Raw genomic sequence first — 23,902 nt, forward strand, 5'->3', positions numbered from 1 at the left:
TAATAGCACCCCACGTAACCCCAACCGTTATCCCCTCCCTGTGTTACACTGCCCACCTCTACCTACTCTGCATTATCCTAGTTCACCCTTATTACCACATGCTATCCCCACCCTTATCTCTACTCTGTGAGACTCTGCCTCATCCTTATTACCCAATATTACCCCCGCCCCACCCCACCTCTACTCTGCCTACCCTGTCTCATCCTTATAACTCCATGTTTATACCCCGTCCCACTCAACTTTTACCCCATGTTATCCCCACCCCATCCTATCCTGCCCAATCCTGTCATCTATTTATGTGTTACGTCTGTATTGTCGAACTAAGTAATGGCAGTTCCATTTGCTATCGTAATAAATGTGCATATTCTTTACATCCTGTGTGATAGTCTTTATCGGTGGCCCCCTCCCCCCTCCACTTAATACCGATAACACATTGCAGGAGTCAGACCGTATTTTGCCACGATCTTCCGGCTTAACCGATAGAATAATCGCATACCAGCACCATTAGTGGAACAGTAGTTGAGAAGATATTGATTTGGTGGGTTGAGAGTGTATTACGAATCAGTAATATGTGTGCTTCTTGTAGGTGAATTAAGCATTTTGGTGTTTGTGTAATGTTAATAGCTCACTGTCTCCCTGCACGGAACTTTTGTTCTAATTCTAGAACGGTTCCGGGACTTGATAATTAGTCAATAGGAACTCGTAAGGCGCACACGCGCAATGTTTTACGAGCCAATCATTAAAAAAGAAAAATAGGGTGAAGTCGTATAAGAGTACGCACTTAGTGGATTTTTTGCTCTCATTTGTTAAATATTTGAAAGAAAGAAATCGCAAATATAGAATATCAAAGTTCATTGAATTCGCCATCAACCCATGAGGCAACGATCCTTCACCGTAAATGGAAGTGGTCTAAAACTGACACCGCACCAGAAGCATGACTGCACTGGGCACCTGTAACACCATGTAGGATGATCAATACTTGTAACAATTCATAAATAGTAGGTAGCTTAAAGTTCTATTACATTTACCTCCTGGTTGCTGGTGTACTCAAAATAGATACTATTTGTCTTTTTCCATCAAAACCTTTATCTGCATGCAACATCTTTGGTACCAGACAAAGTAGAACACTGCTAAAAATGCTTGCAATGAATCTTATAAAAATGCATTGAATTTATATGATCATTCTCAGCAGCATGTATCATCTTTCAATGCCTTTCTCAAAGGGCAGGTCAATTTCCTATATTGATATGCCCACAAACTTATACAGGTAAATTACTTCATATGGGCAATAGCCGCAATACAAGATCCAGCTATGAGTTAAGTAAGACTATTTATATTCTTAGTCATGCTCACCAAAAAAAAAATGTCTGGAAACGTGTTACATCCATGGCAAATCCATGGAATTACCGTTTGGTGTCGGTCTATCTTCGGCTTCTCGCCTCTCTTCGGCTACGTCAATTGAAGCCTTTCTAAGTCTCCTGTCCTTTGTTAACTCGCCTTTCCATGTTTGTGACACTTGCTGAATATAAATTCACAACCCATCTGAGCAAAATTCAAATCAATTGCTATCAAATTCACCGAAATTCAGTCCCTCGAACCGACACGGACTCCACACAGTGCAAAACACAGTGGCGCATTCGCCGCCACAGTTTCTGTGTCCAAAGAAGGCAGTGCTGCCACCTGGTGAGGAAATAAGCCGAACATCCCCATTGGTAGCCGTTTCTGAGTTATCTGCGAAAAACCACGGAGGCCCTTTACCCCCCTCCCCCAATGGGTCGCGGGGTAAACGCCGCATCCTTGCCTGAGTTAACTACAAGAAAGAGCACTTAATATGTATTAACCCGCGCCCCACTGGGGGGGGCTATTTATAGCCCCCCTCCCGTTTTTCTGCAATACCTTCCAAACCGCTTGACGTATCGACGCCAAACTTTCAGTACCTTCGGCTGCATCAATTTGACACCTTGTGTCAAAATTTGAACTTCGTATCTACCATAGGTCGGCCGGAAATGACGTCAGAGTGACGTCATGTTCGGCCGATTTCGACGCAAAACATTGAACCACGGCAATCGCTCCCAAGAGCTCAGTTTTTAAGCTAGATCCAATTTCTTTGCATGAGAGTACTCAGAATAGACTGCGCTATCAAACTGCTATCTCGGATTTTCGAAATGTTGAAAATGTCGAAAATTGTATATAATAAAATTCAAAATTTATATTTTTACATTTTTTTCAATTTTTTTTTTTTACTTTTCCAAAAAAAACGAAATATATGTGATAGAACGCTTTATTATGACTAACTCTAGCAAGTTTTAGCTAAATATCTTCAAAAATGGCCAAGTTATACGCATTATTGCAAAAAATTAACAATTATTAATTTTTCAAATCAATTTTTCAGCACGAATTTGACATCGTACGCCAATATAAATAGCACCATCGTGTTTCTGAGCTCAAACTGCATTCAATAGATACCTTTTTTTGTTGAAAAATTATAGCTTCGAAATTTGACCTTTTTTGACCTGAAAGTGACCTGGCCTAAGCTAAATTTGACTCAAAATGACCTCGAATGACACAAACGACATCAAATTCGAAATGTTTGGCCTAAATGGACCATAAAACATGTGTCACGTGACCGACGGATGATATAATATTTTCGTGACCTGTGATGACCTGACCTTGACCTGAAAAACAAAGTACAAGTTTGGTACCCTCAGAGTATCTAGAGCATCTGTTCACGAGTGTGTGAACCAAAAATGAGCCTGATTTGACTTGTAAGACGGCGGCCAGAGCCCAAAACGTGAAGAAGCCAAAATGCTAATAATTTTTACTTTGACCTGACCTGTGACGTCATCAGTGACCTCGAGGTCAATGAAATTAGGTTTCGCTTGACAGTTTTTCCGGAGCTATCAGACGCCGTTTGAATTTTGATGATCGGCCCAGTAGTTTCGGAGTTAGGAGGGGGGCTATGAATAGCCCCCCCCCCCCCAGTGTTATACGCAGACCCCAGTGGGGCGCGGGTTAAAATGTACACATCTTCAGTGCAAACATCACCGCCACCACCGCCACCACCACCACCACCATCAGTACTATGGCGGCCCACTTCCAGCAAGCAGACACTCCTCCACTCGAACCTGTCTCATTCTGACCACTGGGACGTTTTTCGTCAGAGATGACACCTTCGCTGGTTTCTTCACCGCTCACGCCGCTCTCCACTACCTCTTCTGCGTCGTCTGGGTACGGGCACGACTCGTCTTCGACTGCCGTTGTCAATTGAGGTTCCCCGTTCTTATCACAGCCGCTGCTGCTTTCACGCAGACTTTGGTACAGTTGACGAATCTCCCAGTATAGCGCCTGCTGATCCGTAACTCCCAGAATCCTGCGGGCCCACTGCTCTGTCGGGCATTTCTCTTCGTCAGACAGCTGGATGTGAAGCTTAGAGGCATCCACGCAGAGGCAGCGTTGGAAAGACAGCGATCCGGGCTCGGCGACACCAACTTCTAGGGACTCCAGGCTTACTGTAGGGACACTCTGCCGCACCGCCCGTACGTCTTTGAATGCGTCAGTGCGAAGACGTCCGATGCTTACATCCTTGATTGCAAAAGTTTTCTTGCAAGTGACCGAAAGACTTTTGGAGCTTAGGGTGTCGATCTTGGAATTTTTGACGATGAAGTCCTTGGCCTGCACCTGAAAACCATGCTTATTCACTTTTCCAACCAGGGTTTTTTGATCTAGTTTGATGTTTGTGATATTTCCGGAGAACGCCTGCGACTTCACAGTTCCCAGCGTGCTGTTTGTGATGTGGACTCCACAATCTAGGCCGTTGCCGTGCTCCCCAACGCTATTGAAACATCGCGTTTTGACATCCAGTATTGTGACCTTATTCAACTCCAGTGAGTGGATTTTGTTTTCAAAAGTTCCCATGTGACATTGTGGCATGCTAACGTTTTCTAGAAGGAGATCTCTGATGCGGGCGTCAAACGCCTTTGAGGCCAGCGAGAGGGTTGCGATGTTACTGATCCTGACAGTGAGCCCTTCGTCCGACTCCGAAGTCGCATAGCTGAGTCCTCTGGAAGCGATGTTGAGCTCTTTGATTTCCTCGAATATGATCGTCGTCTGTTCAGGCTCGGTTTGCCATTTGCCTGTCAAACCATGCTCGTCAACGTTCAATGACTCAACCCTTCTGGCGATGAAAATGCGAAGCACATTTTTGGGATGCAGACTCATCCCTTTTCTTCCGATGATAACAGCTCCAATGTCGCTCACGGTGAAGTGTATCAGTGAGTTCAGACGATGGAAAGAGTGTCCTCCGATGGTCAAGTTGGACACTTTGGAGATGCTTAGAGAAGTGGTGCCGGCCGGGATGGAGTCGGGCGTCAGTATCATCTGAAACCGTACAAACCGAAACAGCCCATCAGACGAATGGTTTTATCCTCACATGCTTATTACTGGTGGAACTACGAGAACGGAACATTTTGGACATTATAATTGTTCCAGCAGCCTCAAAATTGACAAAATGTGGACGTTTTCCTTGCATTAGCCCTAATGGTGGGCTCTCTAGACTACGTTTAGATATCTCAAAAGCTAAATGCCTGATCTTTAATGGGACAAACGTCTTTTGATTGCTTTCATCGTTAACTTTCAGAAATCAGATTGACTATAAAAGGTCAAAATGGGGTTCCTGGAAGCAAAAAAAAAATAACGATTCACACCTCATTACTAAAAAGCTATAACTTCTTTTTTTTACCGATTTTGAGGAAACTTTAGGGGACCCTTCTTTATGAACTGGGCCTTCATATATATTCCAGTATTTTGGATATTTCAAAAATCATAGGCGAATTCAGGTAAGCTAACTTGGGATGATGTTTTTTGTCTTAATAGGTCATGTGTCTTTTGACATGATGTGTGATATATCATGTGAAATATGCAACGTGAGCACAAAATGCACGATTTCGTTAAGCAAAGGCGAATTCAGGCACGCTAAGACGGGGACAGTACATTGATAGTACATTTACAGTACATTCTCAGGTACCTGGATCCGCCTATTCAAACATTTTCATTGTATCATCTGAAACCGTACAAACCGAAACAGCCCATCAGACGAATGGTTTTATCCTCACATGCTTATTACTGCAATTTGAACAATAATGAAGGATTGTGGTCCGGGTCGGACGTGTTTGGAAGTGCTCTATGGTTTTGCATATTTTTGCGGTCCTATTCCGCCTTGTGATATGTGCTTAATATCATACAGCTCCTAATTTAACGTAGATTAAGATGGGTCTACTCGCATCTAATTTAATATGAAAAACACCCTATTATAAGCTTGTAAAGTTTGATAATTTTTGACCCAGTTACCGAATTTTCGAATTTCCGCTCAGCGACTTTGCTCTTGATTTTCTTCAGTGACTCTCGTGCTAATTTTGGACACTTCTCTCTCGGAATACGTGTAAGTCGAATCACTGCGATTCTGCGGTGCTTTGAATTAGTTCATTGGCCTAGTTTAGCCATGGAAGAGACAGCTCCGAAAAGAGTGGAAACACAGGAGCCGGTAAGCATCTATGCTAGCCACAATTTAGAGTCTAGTGGTCAGGCTCTGACTCCTCTAGACGTCCTACTCCCCGCCCAGGCCTCTTCCGCTGAGAAGGCGGCCATCTTATCGGCGCCAAACGATATCTTTTCCGGTCGGTATGAGCCCGCCAAGGTCTGTGGAGTTTTGTTGACTCTAGAGGAGAGCGACCTGCGAAAACTGAGAGAGCAGCTGTACACCGCGCTGTGCTCCGCCATGCCTGCCGTCGCAGGGCGTCAGCTCAGCCGCCGGGTGTCGGGCAACACCAGCGCTCTCGCTGAGGACTGTTGGGCCCTCGGGTACTCTGTGGCTCAGGGTGTGCTGACCCAACGCGCAGACAGCAACACTCTGAAGTCGGCCGGCCGTGATCCGCTGCCTCCTCCCGGTCCGATTCGTCCGCCTTCTACTGATTCGTCAAGTGGCTCTGAAGCAACGGCTTCAATGGAGGCAATCATTGCCATGCAGCTCAGCCTTGAGCGGGAGGTGGCCGAGCTCAGGCGCAACAAGTCCAGCGTTGATACTCGCCTCCGTTTCATGGAGACAGAGACTGCTAGACTGCGCGAAGAATGCACGGCACGCGATACACGCATTGCCGAACTAGTGGCATTGGTGGAGAATCTTCTTGCCCGGGATGTGGTTTTACCACCCCAGCGCACTGCAGGTGATGATCACGCGGCTGGAGAAGCCCAGCCACAGAACAGGTCCTCCCCAAACACCGCCGCGTCTCACGCTAGCGGGGCTCCTGAGCCTCACCCGGAGGCCAGTCTGGCAGCGGACATTGCTGCTGGTATTGACCTCCGTGCACTGGGTGGCGCTATCGCGGACGCGCTGCAGTGGCGCGTTGGCGACTCCGACGCCGACAGCGAGCCGGATCTGCCTGCGCCAACGACTGGTCATCCGAGCGGTCAGCACGGTCGTGCCGGTCACTCCGGCCGTGCACTGGGTGTAGCCGTGGGTGTTCAGCATGTCGCAACCGATGCTGATCAGCCTGAGGAGGAACTTCGTGCGACTGGTTCTGCACGCCCTACTTCAGTGACAGGTGCTGGGACGGCATCGGCTCTGGTGATGAGCTCTGCAACCCGTTTTAAGCCTCGTAAGAGGTTTATGCTGGATGGCTTCCGACCTGATGTCTCTGACCGAGACGTGCTCGGTTTGGTGCATGGAGCTGTTCATATTTTGCACAGCCTCCACCAGCTGCCACGTCACGGCACAGATGGCGCACCTAAAGCGTACATCATCGAAGTTAACGCTGATGAGGCAGGCCGTGTTATGGACCCGTGTAACTGGCCTGCTGGCCTCACAGTTCGTACACATCCACTGAATCGGCGGCGTCGCAGGCGTGCTTTTCGTACCTCAGAGCCGACCTTCTCCGACCGCAGCCCCGCAGCCTGGCCGCCGGCGGGGCCTGTCCGTCATCAGATCCACGAGGAGGACGGAGGACTGCGCAGAGCCGCCGCCTCTACAGCAGCTCACCAGCGCCAACATACGTACGCGGACGCTGTCACTGGATACGGACAGGAGCACGGCCAGTGGCAAGTTGCGAGGAACCGCCGTAACCGAGGACAGCACCACATCGGCAACAACGGCAACAACAGAGGCCACGCACAGCAGACGTACTGGGACCAGCGGCCCGGTAATGGAGAACTGCAGCGCCGGCAGCAGTCTCACTATAGGCGCATATAATTGCGAGGGCTTCCTCTCAGCAGCGCATTACATCGCTGATGAATTACTGTCCCAGTGCGACATTCTATTTCTGGCAGAAGTCTGGCTATCACGTGCTGAGGAATCATACCTGCCCACCATTTTGTCGTCTCTAGAACCTGCTGATTTTTACTGCGTGCAGCAGTTTGCCATGGAGATACCCCCGCGTGCCGGAGAGGGCCGGCCGCGGGGTGGAGTGGCTCTGATCTGCCGCCGTCGCCCAGGTCTCAGTTACCGCTCTGTGGACTGTGGTGATTCGCGCCTCTGTGGTGTCACCGTTATTGCTGACGACCGCCCGCTACTCAGCGTTGTGGGGTGCTACATGCCCTACTGGGACTCGTCCGGCGCTAATACAGGTGAATATGCTGACGTCACGGGGAAATTGTCCGCAATTCTCTCCTCTCTTCGGCCGAGCGCGCCCGTAGTGCTGCTCGGCGACTTCAATTGTGCTTTATGCCCGCTGCCTCGAGAATCTCGTCCATCCACCTGGCACCGCCTTCGAGGCTACACGCCGAACAGTATGGCCATGCAGGAGCTCCTGGATGATCATGAATTATCGGTTGCTGAGTTCAATTTTAACCAACCGATTAGTTATACATACTCACGCGCTGGCAATCGGTCACACATTGACCATGTCGCTGTGCCCAAACTTCTCATGCCGCAAGTGCTAAGCTGCAAGATTGTGCCTCCAGATCTGAACAACCTGAGTCCTCATCTGCCGCTCATCTGCAGGCTGGCCGTCTCTGCCCCTGCTAGCAGGAACCCACTACTGCATCAGGATGTCGGCCTTGCAAAGCATCCAGACATCCTCGATTGGAGCTGTCCTAAAAAGAACGAAACTTACAGAGCAGTACTGAGCGGGCTGCTGTCTGAAGTTCTTCCAGCCTGCGACGACTCCCTTGATGCCCTTGACGCAGCCATTTCGCAATGCGCCCATGATGCTGCTCGCATCGCCGAATGCTCGAAGCCACGCCGTTCGCCAAAGTCTTGGTGGACTGCAAGCGCTGCAGCGGCTCGGGATCGCTCTCGCTTCTGGTACCGACTCTGGGTCTGTGCCGGTCGCCCAGATTCAGCTCCTGTCGCCGACTGCTACCGTGAAGCTAGACGATCGTATCGTCACGCACGCCGTAAGGCCGCCACCTCACACATCGAGAAGCAGGCGCGGCTACTCCGTCTTCTGCGTCGTGATCGCAAGCTGAACAAGTTCTGGCACCGCGTCCAGCTGGCCCGGCGAGGCGGCCTTGCGGTCGGCTCTGCCTGCTCTGTGGTTGATTTCTATACCCACTTCAAGACTGTCCACCACGACAGCCGGGAGCAGCTCAGCGACGAGCAGCGGCTCATTGCTGACGCTGTCGAAGCTCGTGTCTTAGGAGCTCGTGCGGAGATCACCCACCGAACTGTAACGCCAGATGAGGTCACTCATCTGCTGAACCGCCTTCATCCTGGCAAGGCACCTGGTGTGGATGGAGTGTCAGCTGAGCACTTGATGTTCGGCTCTTCTCCCCCTCTTCGAGACGCGCTGGCTCGCCTATTGACTGGCTGCCTATCTTCCTGCACTGTCCCGGCTTCTTTCACCGAGAGTATAGTGGTGCCGCTTTTGAAGAATAGTCGTCTCGATCCCAGTTGTCTTGATAACTACCGGCCCATCTCAATCACAACGTGTGCTTCAAAGCTCCTGGAACTGCTGATTTTGGAGGAACTGCAGTCTTCTTTTCACCCGCACGACCTGCAGTTTGGCTTCATCCCTAATCGTGGCACAGCGGAAGCTTCTATGCTCGTCGAAGAGACCGTACATTATAACCGGCGCGCTGGTCTCCCTGTGTTCGCTGCCAACCTGGACGCACGCAAATGTTTTGACAAGATTTGGCATGACGGACTGTTTTACCGACTCACAGAACATATGAGCGTCAACTGCTGGCTCCTGATCGTCTACTGGTATCGGCATCTATCCGCCAGAGTTACATTTGGTGGCACCAGCTCCGAAACTTTTGAGGTTTTACGAGGAACCAGGCAAGGCGCTATCCTCTCGCCGACCTTTGCAAATGTGTTCTTGCGTCCATTATTGGCGACGCTGGACCGCAGCGGCGACGGCGCTTACTTTCATCAGCACCACGTGCCGGGAGTGTGTTATGCTGATGACCTGCTCCTACTGTCAACGAACGCCGCTCATCTCAGTGCACTATTGGTCCAGGTCGGTGACTTTGCGCGGGACTGGCGACTAGAATTCGTCCATCCAGACCATCAGAAGACAAAAAGCCACTGCATCGTCTTCGGAGGCGAGCTTCTGGCGCAGTCACCAACGTGGAAGCTAGCTGGCCAACCGCTCCAAATACGGCCTTATTCCGAGCACCTCGGCGTGACGCTCGACGCCCGCTCCACGGCTTCCCGACACGTCGACCAGCGTGTCAAAAGGGCTCGAGCTGCCTTTTATGGCCTAGCACCAGCTGGCATACTGGCCAAAAGCTTAAGCCCGGCTGACAAAGCTTACCTATGGAAGGCTGTTGTCCTCCCTACTTTGATGTACGGGTGTAGCACAGCTCCTCTTCGTCCATCCGAGGTGGACCGCCTGGATGCCCTTCAAGCCGGATGTGTGAAGGCGGCATTCGGGCTGCCCCGCTTCGCACATCACTCTGCCCTCCTGACGGCCGCTGGTTTGGCGCCGGTTCGAGAGTTGTTGAGAGGCGCAATATTCTCTGCTCTCAGGTCAGCGATGGTAGCGGAGCACCGCTTAAAACAGACCATGATCACCTCCCTAGCAAAGCTGGCCATGTGCCCCAGAGAACTTGAGGGCTCATTCCTCCTACAAGTGTTTGAAATGTACAACAGGGACTTTCGAGCAGTAATGGAGCTGGCGGCTGGTGGGCCCGTGGACCCTGACCGTGTGCGGGCTCCGCGGTTGGAGGACGGCTTGGCGGATAGCATTCGGCTGGTCCTTCAAGGAACATGTGAGGCATCCAGGCGCCTATTGAGGCTCCTCACGTGCTCACATTGAGCACCTATACCTGAGATACCAGCTTTTCAGGCTCCCATCATTTGTGACCACAAACATGTATATATTTGTATTTGTCGCTGTAAAAGCGGTGCATAATAAAGAATGATGATGATGATGATGTGAAATGACGTCACATAGTCTTTAGGTGCACATATATGACGGGTGGTGCCACATCACCAGTACAAACCTAAGCAAGCCGCTGCTTAGCGGCGAATGTCGGAACAGTCAAAGCTGGACCAAAATTATCCCCGATAAACTCGTCCTAGAGACGCCTCTGCGCAAGCTAGAAACTAAAGAATTTGACATAATGTGCTCAATGAATAGTAAAGAAAAGTCACTAAATTTCGAGCCTCTAGCTTAAGTGGCTCCCCGTCGAGAGCAAAAAAAAAGTACAGGTTGAGCCGATTCCCCCCCCCCCGGCCCCCACCAGTTATAAGATTAAAAGAAGAATGAACAATTTTTGCATGACAAAGGTCTTGAACTGCACTGCAGCGAATGACAAGCGAAAGAGAACTCTTCGGGAACCATCCTTTTTGGGGTGTGGGCCCACCTCCAAGGCATGCAAAGTCCTAGATCCGCCACCGAAATTATTGTAATGCTCCAGCACACCTTTTTTTCTTCGTATCAAACGTGGTGCAAGATAAGATGTGAAAACTATCCGTCGTATTTATTGTAATTAAGTTATCCTATGCTTTTATTTTGTTTAGATATTGCATAGTAAGGGACAACCCTTATCAGCTTACCCATTTGGTTGCGACTTCAGACTTGAAGTTTACCGACTCCACCGATAAATTATGAACCACTCAAGAGTCGTGGCCATACCTCCTCTGATTTTTAAAGTGTATGAAATTGTTAGTCCAGCGATGATTTGCTAAGGACATAAGTAATGTTTTTGATTGTTCCCTGAATCTCTTTTATTTGCTTTGCTGGGTTAGGCTCTTTTTGTCTGACGAGACTATTGCAGAGCCGGGAGTATGATGGAATTTGGGGAAGACATTGGTCGGGTGGGCACCCTGATGCTCCACCGGAGCTCCGCCCCTCACGCGCACAAGCTACCCATGGCTCCGCAAACGGTAGCCGCACCCGGCCATGGCCTGCTTCTGGAGAGGAGCCTGCCTACAGTTGGAGGAGTGCTCCTGGAGAGGGTCCTTGCGGGATCAAGACCACGCTCCAACCCGGATTACGAGTGTTTGACCTTTGAGTTGTGGAGAAAAAGGATTTGGCTGTCCTGAGGATGGAAAATGACGGAATGACCACCAACTTATCTTATGACTATGAGGTGTTCATGATGCTGGTAGGAGCATCATTATTAGGTTACAATTACTTGTCAAGTAAAGCAATTGCAGTTGAAATGCTGTTGCTCTCAATGCTCACCTCATCTAGTACCGGGCAGATGCAGTCAATCCGCTTAGCCTCGTCACAGTTGGGCACAGCAGTGCAGCACGAGAATCGGCAGATGGAAGTGTCTTTGCAGCCCAGTGTAGATGGTAAGAGTGACGTCACCACCAGCAACGTCATCAATGACGTCAGAAGACGGGAGGTGACCCTCACCGGTCCCATCTTCTTCCGTTTGCGTTGGATCCTGACTGGGCTTGCTCTGACTCTCAATATTGGGGAGATCGACAGTTGTACGGTCTTCTGCTGTCACGGCCTGAGTTCCCAGCTGCTAAAAAAAGCTCCCCTCGGCGGTCAGTGGGGTGCGCGAGGTGCGACCCCACTGACACCGAGCCGGCAACTGTTTGCGCCAGGAGCTGCCCATCCCTGCCGCCCGTCGGGTTTAGTCATTCAGGTGCGCGATAAACAATCAACGACTTCAAGTGATAGTCACGAAACCCGTTATCGGTAACATTCTGCAACTGCAACGCATCTGCTAGGGCTGCCTTTGTCTGGCTGGGTAGCCCTGAACTGAACTAGCGAGGCATTGAGCCATATAGGACATAAATCCGCGCCGCACCCATTCATTTTCCCCATGCATCCCGGCCGAGACAGTGGGGGGGGGGGGGGGGTGCGAACTACGTCGCTGTTTCGTCGCTAATTAAGCTAAAGCCTCGCGGAAAAAAATGAGCGTGAAACCAGTTATGACGCAGCAACTGGTACCCAATTTTAAGGTCTCAGGTCAAGCGGTTGCCTCTGTGGTCAGGTCAAGTACGAAAAGGTACAGGACTGGTTTTTGGTACCTTAATAGTTTCGCAAAAAAAACTTGCGGAGCTGCAATTAGGACATCATTGTATTCTATTTTCCATGCTCAGGTGCGTCGAATCATACCTATATAAAGTTTTGTCCAGGTGAGGTCAATTTAGGGTGTTGACCTTGGGTCAAGGTCAGGAGAGAGCCACTCAGGTCATAAAAGGAGGTTATGCCGCATATCACTCAATCTGGTAGGTCTTGCCGAGACCTGCATTTGTGATTTTCCCAACTCGCTAGCTCAATTCGATCGGAATTATTTGATCGGAATAGGGGAGTTATTGACGAAAAACTCTTATTGTCTTAGTGACGTCAAAAATAACGTGACTCAAGGTCAACGATGCAATAGTGAAATCCAAACTTGCAAGAAGTGTATGAAATCACGATTCCATGTGCTTGAAGTAGTTTGAAGCCTCGCCACAGCAACAAGATCCCTTGCTATGGGGTGCGAAGGACAAAGGGAGGGGTGTTAATGTGCCTGCTGGCATGACGCCACTATATTTGCTACCATCATGCCGTAGTTTCTGCTTTAGAAAATGTGCAAATGAGTACCTGAGGTGCACACAGACACCTGATATCACCAAAATGCTGGGACGTAGAGACAGCGTTTGCGTCAGCTGTTAAAGAGGCCCTCCCACCTTAAAAAAAGAGTTAATGCATTGGCATAAAAGTGGTAGCGCATGGTTCAGAGTGAGCAAAAATGAAGAGCTTCCAAATTTGATTAAAAATAATAGCCAAATTTTGAGAAAATAGACAATTACTTTTGTATATTTTTCAGAGCCTTCGCTTTTCCTACGACGTCATCTGGAGACGGGAAGCAATAATTACGGAGCGAGCGAAGCGAGCGGAGTCTTTCCTTAGATTAACGGAAATTTCTGAGTATGAGCGGCCGGCCGTGCGGACGCTTTTGCGAGGCTTATATCTCAGCAACCACTTGACCGATTTACATGCGGTAAATTTTGTAGGGTAGCTTCATTCCTTCTACCAAGTATTGGACTATTCTTGATGCATGTGGGTGACCCCTTATGCACGTGCCACGTGCAAAACGAAGAGGTGTCAGTTTTGTAATTGTTGCAATATCTCGGTAACTACTTGGCCCATTGCGCTGAAAGTTGGCATGTAGGTAGCCGGTAGGCACCCACTAGGCACTGCATATCCATGTGCCAGAGTTGGGGTTCTGCTGCACGTGCGCACGTGCAGGGGTCGTTTCCAGATCTCGAGAACGGCTCGACCGATTGCGCTCAAATTTGGTACACAGTTAGGGACCGGTTAGTAGAGTGCCGTGCACAAGTCAGTTGGGACCCATTTTGCACGTGCGCACGTGCAGGGTGCTGCTTCCAGATCTCGAGAACGGCTGGGCCGATTGTGCCCAAATTTGGCACATCGCTAGAGACCGGTTAGTAGAGTGCCGTGCACAAGTCAGTTGGAGGTACCCCCTCGCAATTTCGCACGTGCAAGGCCCACCCTCTCGCTCGCTCCGTTAGTCGCCTCGAAAGGCGTTATACTGGTTACGGAGCGAGCGAAGCGAGCGTAGTCTTTCCTTAGATTAACGGAAATTTCTGAGTATGAGCGGCCGGCCGACCGTGGTCACGATTCTGCGACGCTTATATCTCAGCAACCAGTTGACCGATTTACACGCGGTAATTTTTGTAGGGTAGCTTTATTCCTTCTACCAAGTATTGGACTATTCCCGATGCATGTGGGTGACCCCTTATGCACGTGCCACGTGCAAAACGAAGAGGTGTTACTTTTGTAATTGTTGCAATATCTCGGTAACTATTTGGCCGATTGCGCTGATAGCTGGCATGTAGGTAGGCACTAGGCACGCACTAGGCAATGCATATCCATGTGCCAGGGTTGGGGTGCTGCTGGACGTGCGCACGTGCAGGGGTCGATTCCAGATCTCGAGAACGGCTGGACCGAAGGCGCTCAAATTTGGTACATGGCTAGGGACCGGTTAGTAGGGTACCGTGCACAAGTCAGTTGGGACCCATTTTGCACGTGCGCACGTGCAGGGTGCCGCTTCCAGATTTAGAGAACGGCTGGGCCGATTGTGCTCAAATTTGGCACATCGCTAGAGACCGGTTAGTAGGGTGCCGTGCACAAGTCAGCTGGAGGTACCCCCTCGAAATTTCGCACGTGCAAGGCTCACCCTCTCGCTCGCTCCGTTAGTCGCCCCAAAAGGCGTTATACTGGTTTGGTATAAGTGCTTGAGATGTCACGCCCAAATAACCGTCCACCACCGCTTCAGAGAGATGTTAGTATAAGGTTTTAAAATCGCTAGATCTGCGCTGACGTCACAAACTCAGAGGTGGCATTCAAATGCATTAGCCCCTCCAAAATCAAAGTGCTGCAACTTTGAACTTAAATATCTCCGATTCTCGATGTTGTGACTGCCCAAACCGGAAAGTGCAAGCCAAGGACCCCAATTTGGCTATCTCAACTCAAAACTAATGTTAAGGTGGGATGGTAAATTTTAGGGGCACGCTGTCAACTGGTCAGAACGTGAAGATGGTAATGGGTGACGAAAGCTGTTTGGCCTACCCAGGAACAGAAATGTGATCTATTGTCGGTTTGTATGTTCCTGTAAGAGGCGATACAACTGCAGCCTGAGCACAAGTTTCCTTGCCGGTTTCCAGCTTACTGATGAGTGATATAGCTATAGTTCGTTTTTTTCTAAGTTCGACCCTCACTGTAAACGTCTCTTTGAACACAGCACGAGAATTGGTAGCTGAATTGCTGAGAAAACTCGTAGGCCAGGGCGTATTTTAAGGGATTTTCACTGGGTCGGCAATCACAATTAGGGGCGGCATTTTGCACTCATAGGGGCGGCACTTGGCATCTGAGGGGGCGGCATACCTACTGATATTTAATGACCAAAAAAGACACGTTCGACGGTTCTTTTATAACTCTTCCTAAGTAATGATTTCAGATTCAACCTAAGCTCAGCGGTATTACGTTTATTTTTCCGGGATATAGTATTTCTCTCATCATAATGCGATAAATGAACTATAATTTGACCTAACAAAAAATAATTTTAAAATTTTACCTGAGGTAAACATGTTACATACCAGTCGATTCGTATCGTCAAGCTTAAAATATTCACGGCGTTTTATGGCTCTATCTAGAACAGTGGTCGGCAGGTCGCACGAGTGTGCCCACTTTATGGGCGCTGGACGGGGCCATTACCCCCACTTGTCATACCCCATTGCTTACACAGCAAGGGTCGCTGATATTCGGCCATATCCTTTGACGCCTCTATTTTTCTGCATAGGTATAAATAAAATGCAACACAATTAACTCTCTTTTTTATGGAGAGGGAGAGCGTGTGGAGTAAGGATTAACTCATACATTTTTTATTTATTAGTTACTCGCGTAATGAACAGCGTATTGCAACGATACATTCATCCCTCCCCCCCCCCCCCAGGTTAATGAATGTTATACCTACTTACTCAAACATTTTCGTGACCCCAGTGACATTGTCATTGAGTTTTTAAAATTTGAATGACCTTCACTCGGTAACTTTCTCTCCGGCTCGGCCGGCGGACAAAACGCAAGCGAAGACAATGCGGGGAGTCCGGTGCTCTACCAACTGAGCCACGGAACAGGCAAATGCTCACCATAGATATACCGACTGAACGATCCCTTTATAACTTCAGCGATTGATAAGACAAACAGTGTGTAACTGTATATATAACCCTCGCCGGCACAGGCCATTTTGAGTCCTTCGACGGCACAAGGTTGGTTGGTACGACCCCCCCCCCCCTCGCGTTTGGCCCCTGATGGAGCTAGAGCTTCGCAGGAAAAAACGAGCGTGTTGCCCGTCACGAGAGGAAGCCAATGATACCCAATTTCAAGGTCCTAGGTCATCGGTTGCAGGGTTGTGCTAGACTAAAAAAAAATTGCCGACTCGACTCATCATTCAACTTCAGAAAGACCTGACTCAACTCTGACTCAAACAAGGAGCTGAATTTTTCCCTTGACTCGACTCATGACTCAAGCGGCTCAATGAAAATATGAGTCGACTCAAACTTTACTCAAATTTTTTGTTGAGTCAAGTGAGTTGACTCAAAATTGACTCAGATAAAAAAGTTGTTGAGCGGGGGGGGGGTGAAAAAAATCCCGGCAGCAGGGCCAGGGCGAAGTTGTTAACCGGGGGGGGGGAATGAAAAGCTTGTTTCTAGAAAGTTGAGTCAGCTAACTCATGTTCCTAATGTTTGACTCAACTCAATGTCAAAAGTTATTTTCCTGACTCAACTCTGACTCAACTCAACGCCTTAATATTTTTGTCCGACTCAACTCTGACTCAACTCAACAGCTCAACATTTTATCCGACTCGACTCAAATCTGACTCATTTGAGTCAGAGTTGAGTCAACTTTCTGACTCGACTCATGAGTCAAGCACAACCCTGATCGGTTGACCTTCCAGGTCAGGTCAATGACCCAAAAATCGGGAATATCGGGACCTGTTTGAAAGTCGTAAATTGTGGTTGCTAAGGGGTTTTCCGGGGTGCTGATCACAAATATCGTGTTAGTTTTGATCACAGATGATGTCGTTAAGCGTTTAGACCAGGTCGGGTCAGGTCAGGTCAGGTCAGGTCAGGTCAGGTCAACCGGTAGGGGTCGTACCGGGTATTCGTAGTACCTGTCATCCGCCTCTGACAGCTTCGTAACATGTTACGAAGGCACCAAAACTACTTCGTAAATATTTAAATGGTTGCTAAATTCGAATTCCGCTCCAAAAACTAGCCTAGAAACATGTAAAACTCGAAAAAGTAAACCGAGGTCACCAAAGGTCAATGACCTGACCTGACCTTCAGGTGACCTTGACACCCACCCTAATGCATGGGAGCAACATCAAATCACATGTTTGAACGTTTGAAACCACGAAAAGCTTGCAAACGCGCGGTTAATGCGAGCCGACATACGCCGAATCTTGATTTCGGCCAAACATGGTCACGGAAAAGAGGTCACAGGTGAAAGGTCATTGAAGTCAGGGTCATAAAATTTGCAGGGTAGGTGTAAAATGGATCAATTCGAGGGTACTGAAAGTTTCGTTGCAATCGGCCGCTTTTTACGCGAGTTATTCGCGATAAACCTTAGGGGGTTGCATCAATCGGCGAGGGTTAAATGTAAGTCTCGAAATTGCGATGTCTCTGACCAAATGTAAGGACAATTTTGCGACCCTTCCATTAGGTAAAAGGAAATGGGAGAAAATCAGGGCATGTGCCTCTTTTTATAGGTAGACAAATGTCAAAGTTAACGAATTTAAACATCAGAAAACAATTAAAAATGACACACTTAATCGGAAAATTGCCACCCACGACCCCTCGTTATGTCCTTGAGGTCATGTCAGGTCATGGTAGGCCTCCAGCAGTTTTTTCCCAATAACTTCTGATAGAGACATGCGACATGCCTGAGCGATGAAAACACCTTACATAGATGATTTCAGTTTGACGATACAAATCGACTGATATGCAACATGACCTTTACCAGCCAGGTCATGACCTGGACCTGAGCTCAAATTTCCCAAATGACGTTTGTGAATGTCAAATTATAGTTCATTCGACGCATCTCGACGACGAGAGGAGCACAGTACTGAAAAACCAATGTCATAACTTTCGTGAGTCAATAATCATTACAGTAAAAAGGTTCTTCATTAAAACAGCTCAGTAGAGGGGCGCAGGGGGTCCACTGTCCCCTCCAACCCTCCCCGGCCCGGCACGGGTTAAACAAGTTGTGCTCTGTAGGTTGAGCCGTTGATGTTAGGTCAAGTCTGAGGACTTCATAGGAACGTTGAAGAGCTATCGAATGCGCTTTTTCGCGGTGCTGTAGTTCTATTCTTCCCCGAGTTATGCGCCAGTTTGTCAATAAATGTTGAAACAGACAACATTTCACCCACATTTCACCTTTGATGACCTCTGGTCACCTGATATTTGACATTTGACTTGACCTAACCAAAGCACGGTTAACCAACTAACCCAAGCAGTTTTTGACACTCTTTCGAATACCGCTTACCGCGCTACGTGGCCTAAGTAGCCAAGTTATAGGGGTCGGGAGGGGGGTTTAAACAAACTCAGCCCGGCGCCGGTTAAGGGAAGGCACTATCATTTTGGGGGCGCTGCAGATATGCTAAGGGACGACAGCATCATTTTGATTTTTGAGGCGCGCCACCAATTTTTTTTAGGGCCACCGACACTGTGAGGAGCGCAATTATGTCTTTGAGCGTTGCGGGGTGGCACCATTACATTGAAGGGCGCCATGTGAGCAGTGATGTGGGGCAAAATGACAATGAGGAGCGCCTCCGAGAAGAAAGAGACGCCAACATTACTCGGAGGGGGGGGGGGCAACATCACTTTTATTTTGAGGACGCCACCCACATTGTAAGGGGCGGCACTGTAACTTTAAGGACCGCCATGGATACTTTAAGGGGCGGCTCCATCATATGGAGGGGTGCTACAGATCGTTAATGGGCAGCAATAGGTATGATATTTAGGGACTCCGATACTTCGAAGGGCGCCACCGTTTGTTTGAGGGTGACATCATCACTTTGAGGGCCACCACCGATACTGTTCGGGGCGCCACCGACACTATAAGGGGCGCCACCGACACTGCCAGGAGCACTTTGACCGGCGTTACTATCACATATGGGCGCCGTGAGCACATTGGGGGGCGGCACCATGACGTGGAGGGGCGTTACGGAAGGTTTGAGGGGTGGCAACATGACATGGAGGAGCGCCTCCGACACTTCGAGGGACACCAGCATTTCTTTGAGAGGCGGCACCTTGACTTTTGAGGAGACACCACCGACACTGTAAGGGGCGGCACCATCACTTTGAGGGGCGCCACGGATGGTTTGAGAAGCGGTACCATTATGTATATGGAGGGGCGCTACAGAAAGTTAGAGGGCGGCAACATTGTATTGATGAGTTCCTCCAAAACTTTGAAGGGCGCCACTGACACTGTAAGGGGCGGCACCAGCACTTTTAGGGGCGGCAGCATCATTTTGAGGGGTGCCACCGACTCGTTGACAGGAGACACCATCACATTTAGGGGCGCCACTGGCACTTTGAGGGAGGCACCATCACATTGAGGGGCGCCACCGATACTGAAAGGGGCGGCATCATCTTCTTGAGGGGCGGCATTATCTGCTTGAGGGGCAGCTCCATCACAATGAGGGGCTATGTGGATACCTAGAGGGGCGGCACCATTATATTGGTGGGTTCCTCTGACACTTCGAAGGGCGTCACTGACACTATAAGGGGCGGCACTAACACTTTAAGGGGCGGCAGCATCATTTTGAGGGGCGCCACCAACTCGTTGGCGGGCAGCACCATCACATTCAGGGGCGGCATCATCTGCTTGAGGGGCGGCTCCATCACAATGAGGGGCTATGTGGATATCTAGAGGGGCGGCACCATTACATATATTGGTGGGTTCCTCCGACACTTCGAAGGGCGTCACTGACACTATAAGGGGCGGCGCCAACACTTTAAGGGGCGGCAGCATCATTTTGAGGGGCGCCATCGACTCGTTGGCGGGCAGCACCATCACATTCAGGGGCGCCACCGGCACTTTGAGGGCGGCACCATCACATTGAGGGGCGCCATCGATACTGAAAGGGGCGGCATCATCTTCTTGAGGGGCGGTATCATCACATTGAGGGGCTCCACAGATGCTTAGAAGGGCGGCACCATTACATTGAGTGGGACTACTAACAGATTTAAGGGCGGCACTGTCACATTGAGTTGTGGGATCATCACTTTCTATAGACGGCTGCTTCACTTTAAGATGCGGCATTATCATTTCGGAGGGCAGCAGCCTCACTATGAATGACGGCACCTAGCCTGCATGTGCGTGCTGCATCCTAGAGGGGGCGGCAACTGGGTCGGCAAACGGCTGTCACTGGGTCGGCATTCTCCGTGACTGGGTCGGCAATTGCCGACCCAGTTAACATGTTAAAATACGCCCTGTCGTAGGCGCACAATGATTTCGCAGAATATCAATTGTATCAAAATGATTTCTACCTGGCTCCTTTTTCCCAGACTCGCGGCTCGGTATTTGCAACCGGATCGAGGGCTTGTCAGGAAGTATAACTGACTTAATTAAGAAATCGCGCAGCGTTAAACGTAACAGTATATCATCGGTGTTAGAAACTTATTTTGAAAATATTCGTTCACATCTCCAATACAAAGTGCGCTAACCAGTTTTCTCAGTAATTCAGCTAGCAATTCTCGTGCTGTTTCCAAAAAGATGTTTACAGTGAGGGTCCAACTTAGAAAAAAACGAACTATAGACGTAGACTGTGTCCCTGTAAGGGACACAGTACTGCCAGTCATACCATGCCATGTCAGTCATCGTACTGCCAGTCATATGTGGTATTGTAGTGCGGGAAACGGTAATAAAGGTGTCAATCACCTATTTTTGGGTGTCGAAAAGGTCATACAAGACGAATACTACCCAAGTGTCGGCTATACGCTCTGGTTCGACTTAGTTTTTCCCAATTCGCCGTGAAAACCATCAGTGTTGGAGGGGGTTGGCGTACCCGTGGAAGATCGAAGAAAATCCACCCTGCGTGTCGCAACCGCGGCCGATTGAAGACTTAGGTTGTGAGGCTTTGCCATGAGAGAAATATAGCCAGGGACGAGATCATGGCTTCCAACCGACAGCTGAGGACGCCAAGTCAGAAATTATCAGTCTCGCTTAACGCAGAGGTGCCGCGACGTTTGATCGAGGGGGTTGGGTGGCGCGTGGCGCGTGCGACGTGATGTGGGACATGGTGATTGATGCACTCAGTGAGATGCTCTGAAGTTTCTTGATAACTTATATACAGGTGCATGATGTACAATGACGATAATAACTCAAGTTTATTGTATAAGACAAAGCTTTCGATACATAAAGTATCTTGATCACTGTCAATTCTACATCTCATTGACGGTGATCAAGATACTTTATGCATCGAAAGCTTTGTCTTGTACCATAAACTTGAGTTATTATCGTCATTTTACATCTGTCATGGATTTTTTTATTTTTTTTTTTTAATAAATTTAGTCCGAACCTTTTCATGGGAAGGATTCACAAGGACAGAGCCACCGCTAAGCGAAGCTTGTTACGGTGACCCTGCCCTACCCTCCGATCGCACAATTCCGGTTCCATGGCAGAATTTAGAGTCCAAAGTTTAACGTGCGCAGTGCGCACATAACCGCGCACGGCCGGTCCCCTCACTGACGTCGCCTGACTAAGGCCTGCCACGAACCGCAACCATCATACCTGTCAGGAGGCCCATAAATGTCGAGCGCCCGTCGCGCTCAGAACCCGTACTGTTATAACCGGGAACGCGTGCTCTCACCACGCGGAGTCCAACGCTCTACCAACTGAGCTACGGGGCCGGCAGTCCGTCATTCATTCGTTACAGGTGCATAAGCAGTAAGCACGCGAGTTTTCGATTATCTTTACGTAATAACCGTCATATAAGCCTTTAAACTTTTTTTCATTATTTAGTAGCCACCTCTTATACGACATTTACGTAACAGTGTGCACTGTACCTACAGTGTGCGCTGTACAGTGTGATACTGTACAGTGCAAAGTGCACAACAGCTGCTTTCAACGACGAAGGATATTCAACTTCAAACCGCTCCATGACCGTTAGATTGTGGACTGATATGTGCAGTTGTTCAAACACAAGATTTGGTCAATGTATAGGCAGGGGATACTCTTAGCACATAGACATACTGGTGTATCAGTGATTTTATTGCTGTAATGTACCCCGACTGCATCTGCATAGGTTTCAATGTCAAAGCTCCCTAGTCCCTACCCAGCTAGATAACAGCAGCCCTAGCAGGTACGTTGCAGAATGCTACCGATAACGGGTCTTGTGACTATCACTTGAAGTCGTTGATTGTTTATCGCACACCTGAATGACTAATTCGACGGGCGGGATGGTCCGACAGCTCTTGACGTTAGTAGTTACCGGCTCAGTGTCGGTGGGGTCGCACCTCGCGCACCCCACTGAACGCCGAGGGGAGCTTTTTCTAGCAGCTGGGAACTCAGGCCGTGACAGCAGAAGACCGTACGACTGTCAATCTACCCAATATTGAGATTAAGTGCAAGTCCAGTCAAGATCCAACGCAAACAGAAGAAGATGGCACCGGTGAGGGTCACCACCCGTCTTCTGACGTCATTGATGACGTTCCTGGTGGTGACGTCACTCTTACCATCTACACTGAGCTACAAAGACACTTCCATCTGCCGATTCTCGTGCTGCACTGCTGTGCCCAACTGTGACGAGGCTGAACGCATTGACTGCATCTGCCCGGTACTAGATGAGGTGAGAGAAACAGTATTTCAACTGCAGCTGCATGATAAAACAAATAGCTAATAACACATCAGCGATCATCTTTATGAGAGATATGCGTCATCTTTATGAGAGATATGCCCTCCTGTGCATTTCAATGTACTTTTCTACCTGAGGCTTGTTTTTATGCATAAGGAAAGGTAAAAAAATCAAACGTTGAAGAAGCAGAAAAACCTCAAACTTTTCCTCCGCCCAATTCCGGTCGTTAGCAGCCTTCAAATATGCGGTGATTGACCATTCGTCTGATAGCCTGTTTCCGTTTGCCCGGTTTCAGATGGCACTGACGCCCGACTCCATTCCGGCCAGCACCACTGATCTGAGCATCTCCAAACTGTCCAACTTGACCATCGGAGGAGACTCCTTCCATCGTCTGAACTCACTGATCAACTTCACCGTGAGCGACATTGGAGCTGTTAAAATCAAAAGAAGTGGTTTGCGTCTGCATCCCAAAAACTCACTTCACTATTTTACCGCCAGGAGGATTGGGTCCTTGGATGTTGACCAGCATGGTTTGACAGGCAAATGGAGAGAGCTTCCACAAACGACGATCACATTCGAGGACATCGAAAAGCTAAACATCGCGTCCAGAGGACTCAGCTACGCGACTTCGGAAGATGGACCCACTGTCAGGATCAGTAACGTCGCAAGCCTCTCACTGGCTTCAGAGGCCTTCGACGCCCGCATCAGAGATCTTCAACTAGAAAACGTTAGCATGGCACAATGTCACTGGGGAACTTTTGACAACAAGATTGACGCTCTCACGTTGAAAACGGCCAGCATACCGGATGTCAAAAAGCGATGTTTCCACAGCGTCGGGGAGCTCGGCATCAGTCTAGATCGTGGAGTCCACATCACAAACAGCATGTTGGGAACTGTGAAGCAGGAGGCATTTTCTGGAAACATTACAAATATCAAAATAGAGCAAAACACCGCGATCGGAAAAGTGAGTGAGCATGGTTTCCATGTGCAGGTCAGCGACTTCATCATCGAAAATTCTCAGATCGGCACCCTAAGCTCTAAAAGCCTTGCAGTCAAATGCAAGGGCACATTTACTTTCAAGGGTGTAAACATCGAGAATCTTCGCACCGGCGCATTCAAAGACGTTCGGGCGACG

The 23,902-nt window shown here is 49.0% G+C and overlaps 1 protein-coding gene across 1 annotated transcript; it reads right to left on the bottom strand.

Moving 5' to 3' along the window:
- Window positions 1–313: 313 nt before the first annotated feature.
- Window positions 314–11,991, bottom strand: LOC122370499. The gene is made up of 2 exons (XM_043346151.1): window positions 11,625–11,991; window positions 314–4,377 (listed from the first exon to the last, which is right to left on the bottom strand). The coding sequence occupies exons 1-2, from the start codon at window positions 11,808–11,810 to the stop codon at window positions 3,013–3,015; spliced, it is 1,551 nt and encodes a 516-aa protein (XP_043202086.1). The 5' UTR covers window positions 11,811–11,991; the 3' UTR covers window positions 314–3,012.
- Between the last annotated feature and the right edge of the window lie 11,911 nt (window positions 11,992–23,902).

The sequence above is a fragment of the Amphibalanus amphitrite genome, unplaced genomic scaffold (genome assembly GCF_019059575.1).
Source record: "Amphibalanus amphitrite isolate SeventyFive unplaced genomic scaffold, NRLGWU_Aamphi_draft 001137F_arrow, whole genome shotgun sequence".
NCBI classification, from domain to species: domain Eukaryota; kingdom Metazoa; phylum Arthropoda; class Thecostraca; order Balanomorpha; family Balanidae; genus Amphibalanus; species Amphibalanus amphitrite.

What these genes read in the sequence shown, in the direction of transcription:
- LOC122370499 (XM_043346151.1), bottom strand. Translation starts at nt 11,810, where the DNA reads ATGGGACCGGTGAGGGTCACCTCCCGTCTTCTGACGTCATTGATGACG. An exon ending in TCTGCCCGGTACTAGATGAG is followed by an intron (nt 4,378 to 11,624) that starts GTGAGCATTGAG and finishes GTACGGTTTCAG; the next exon opens with ATGATACTGACGCCCGACTC.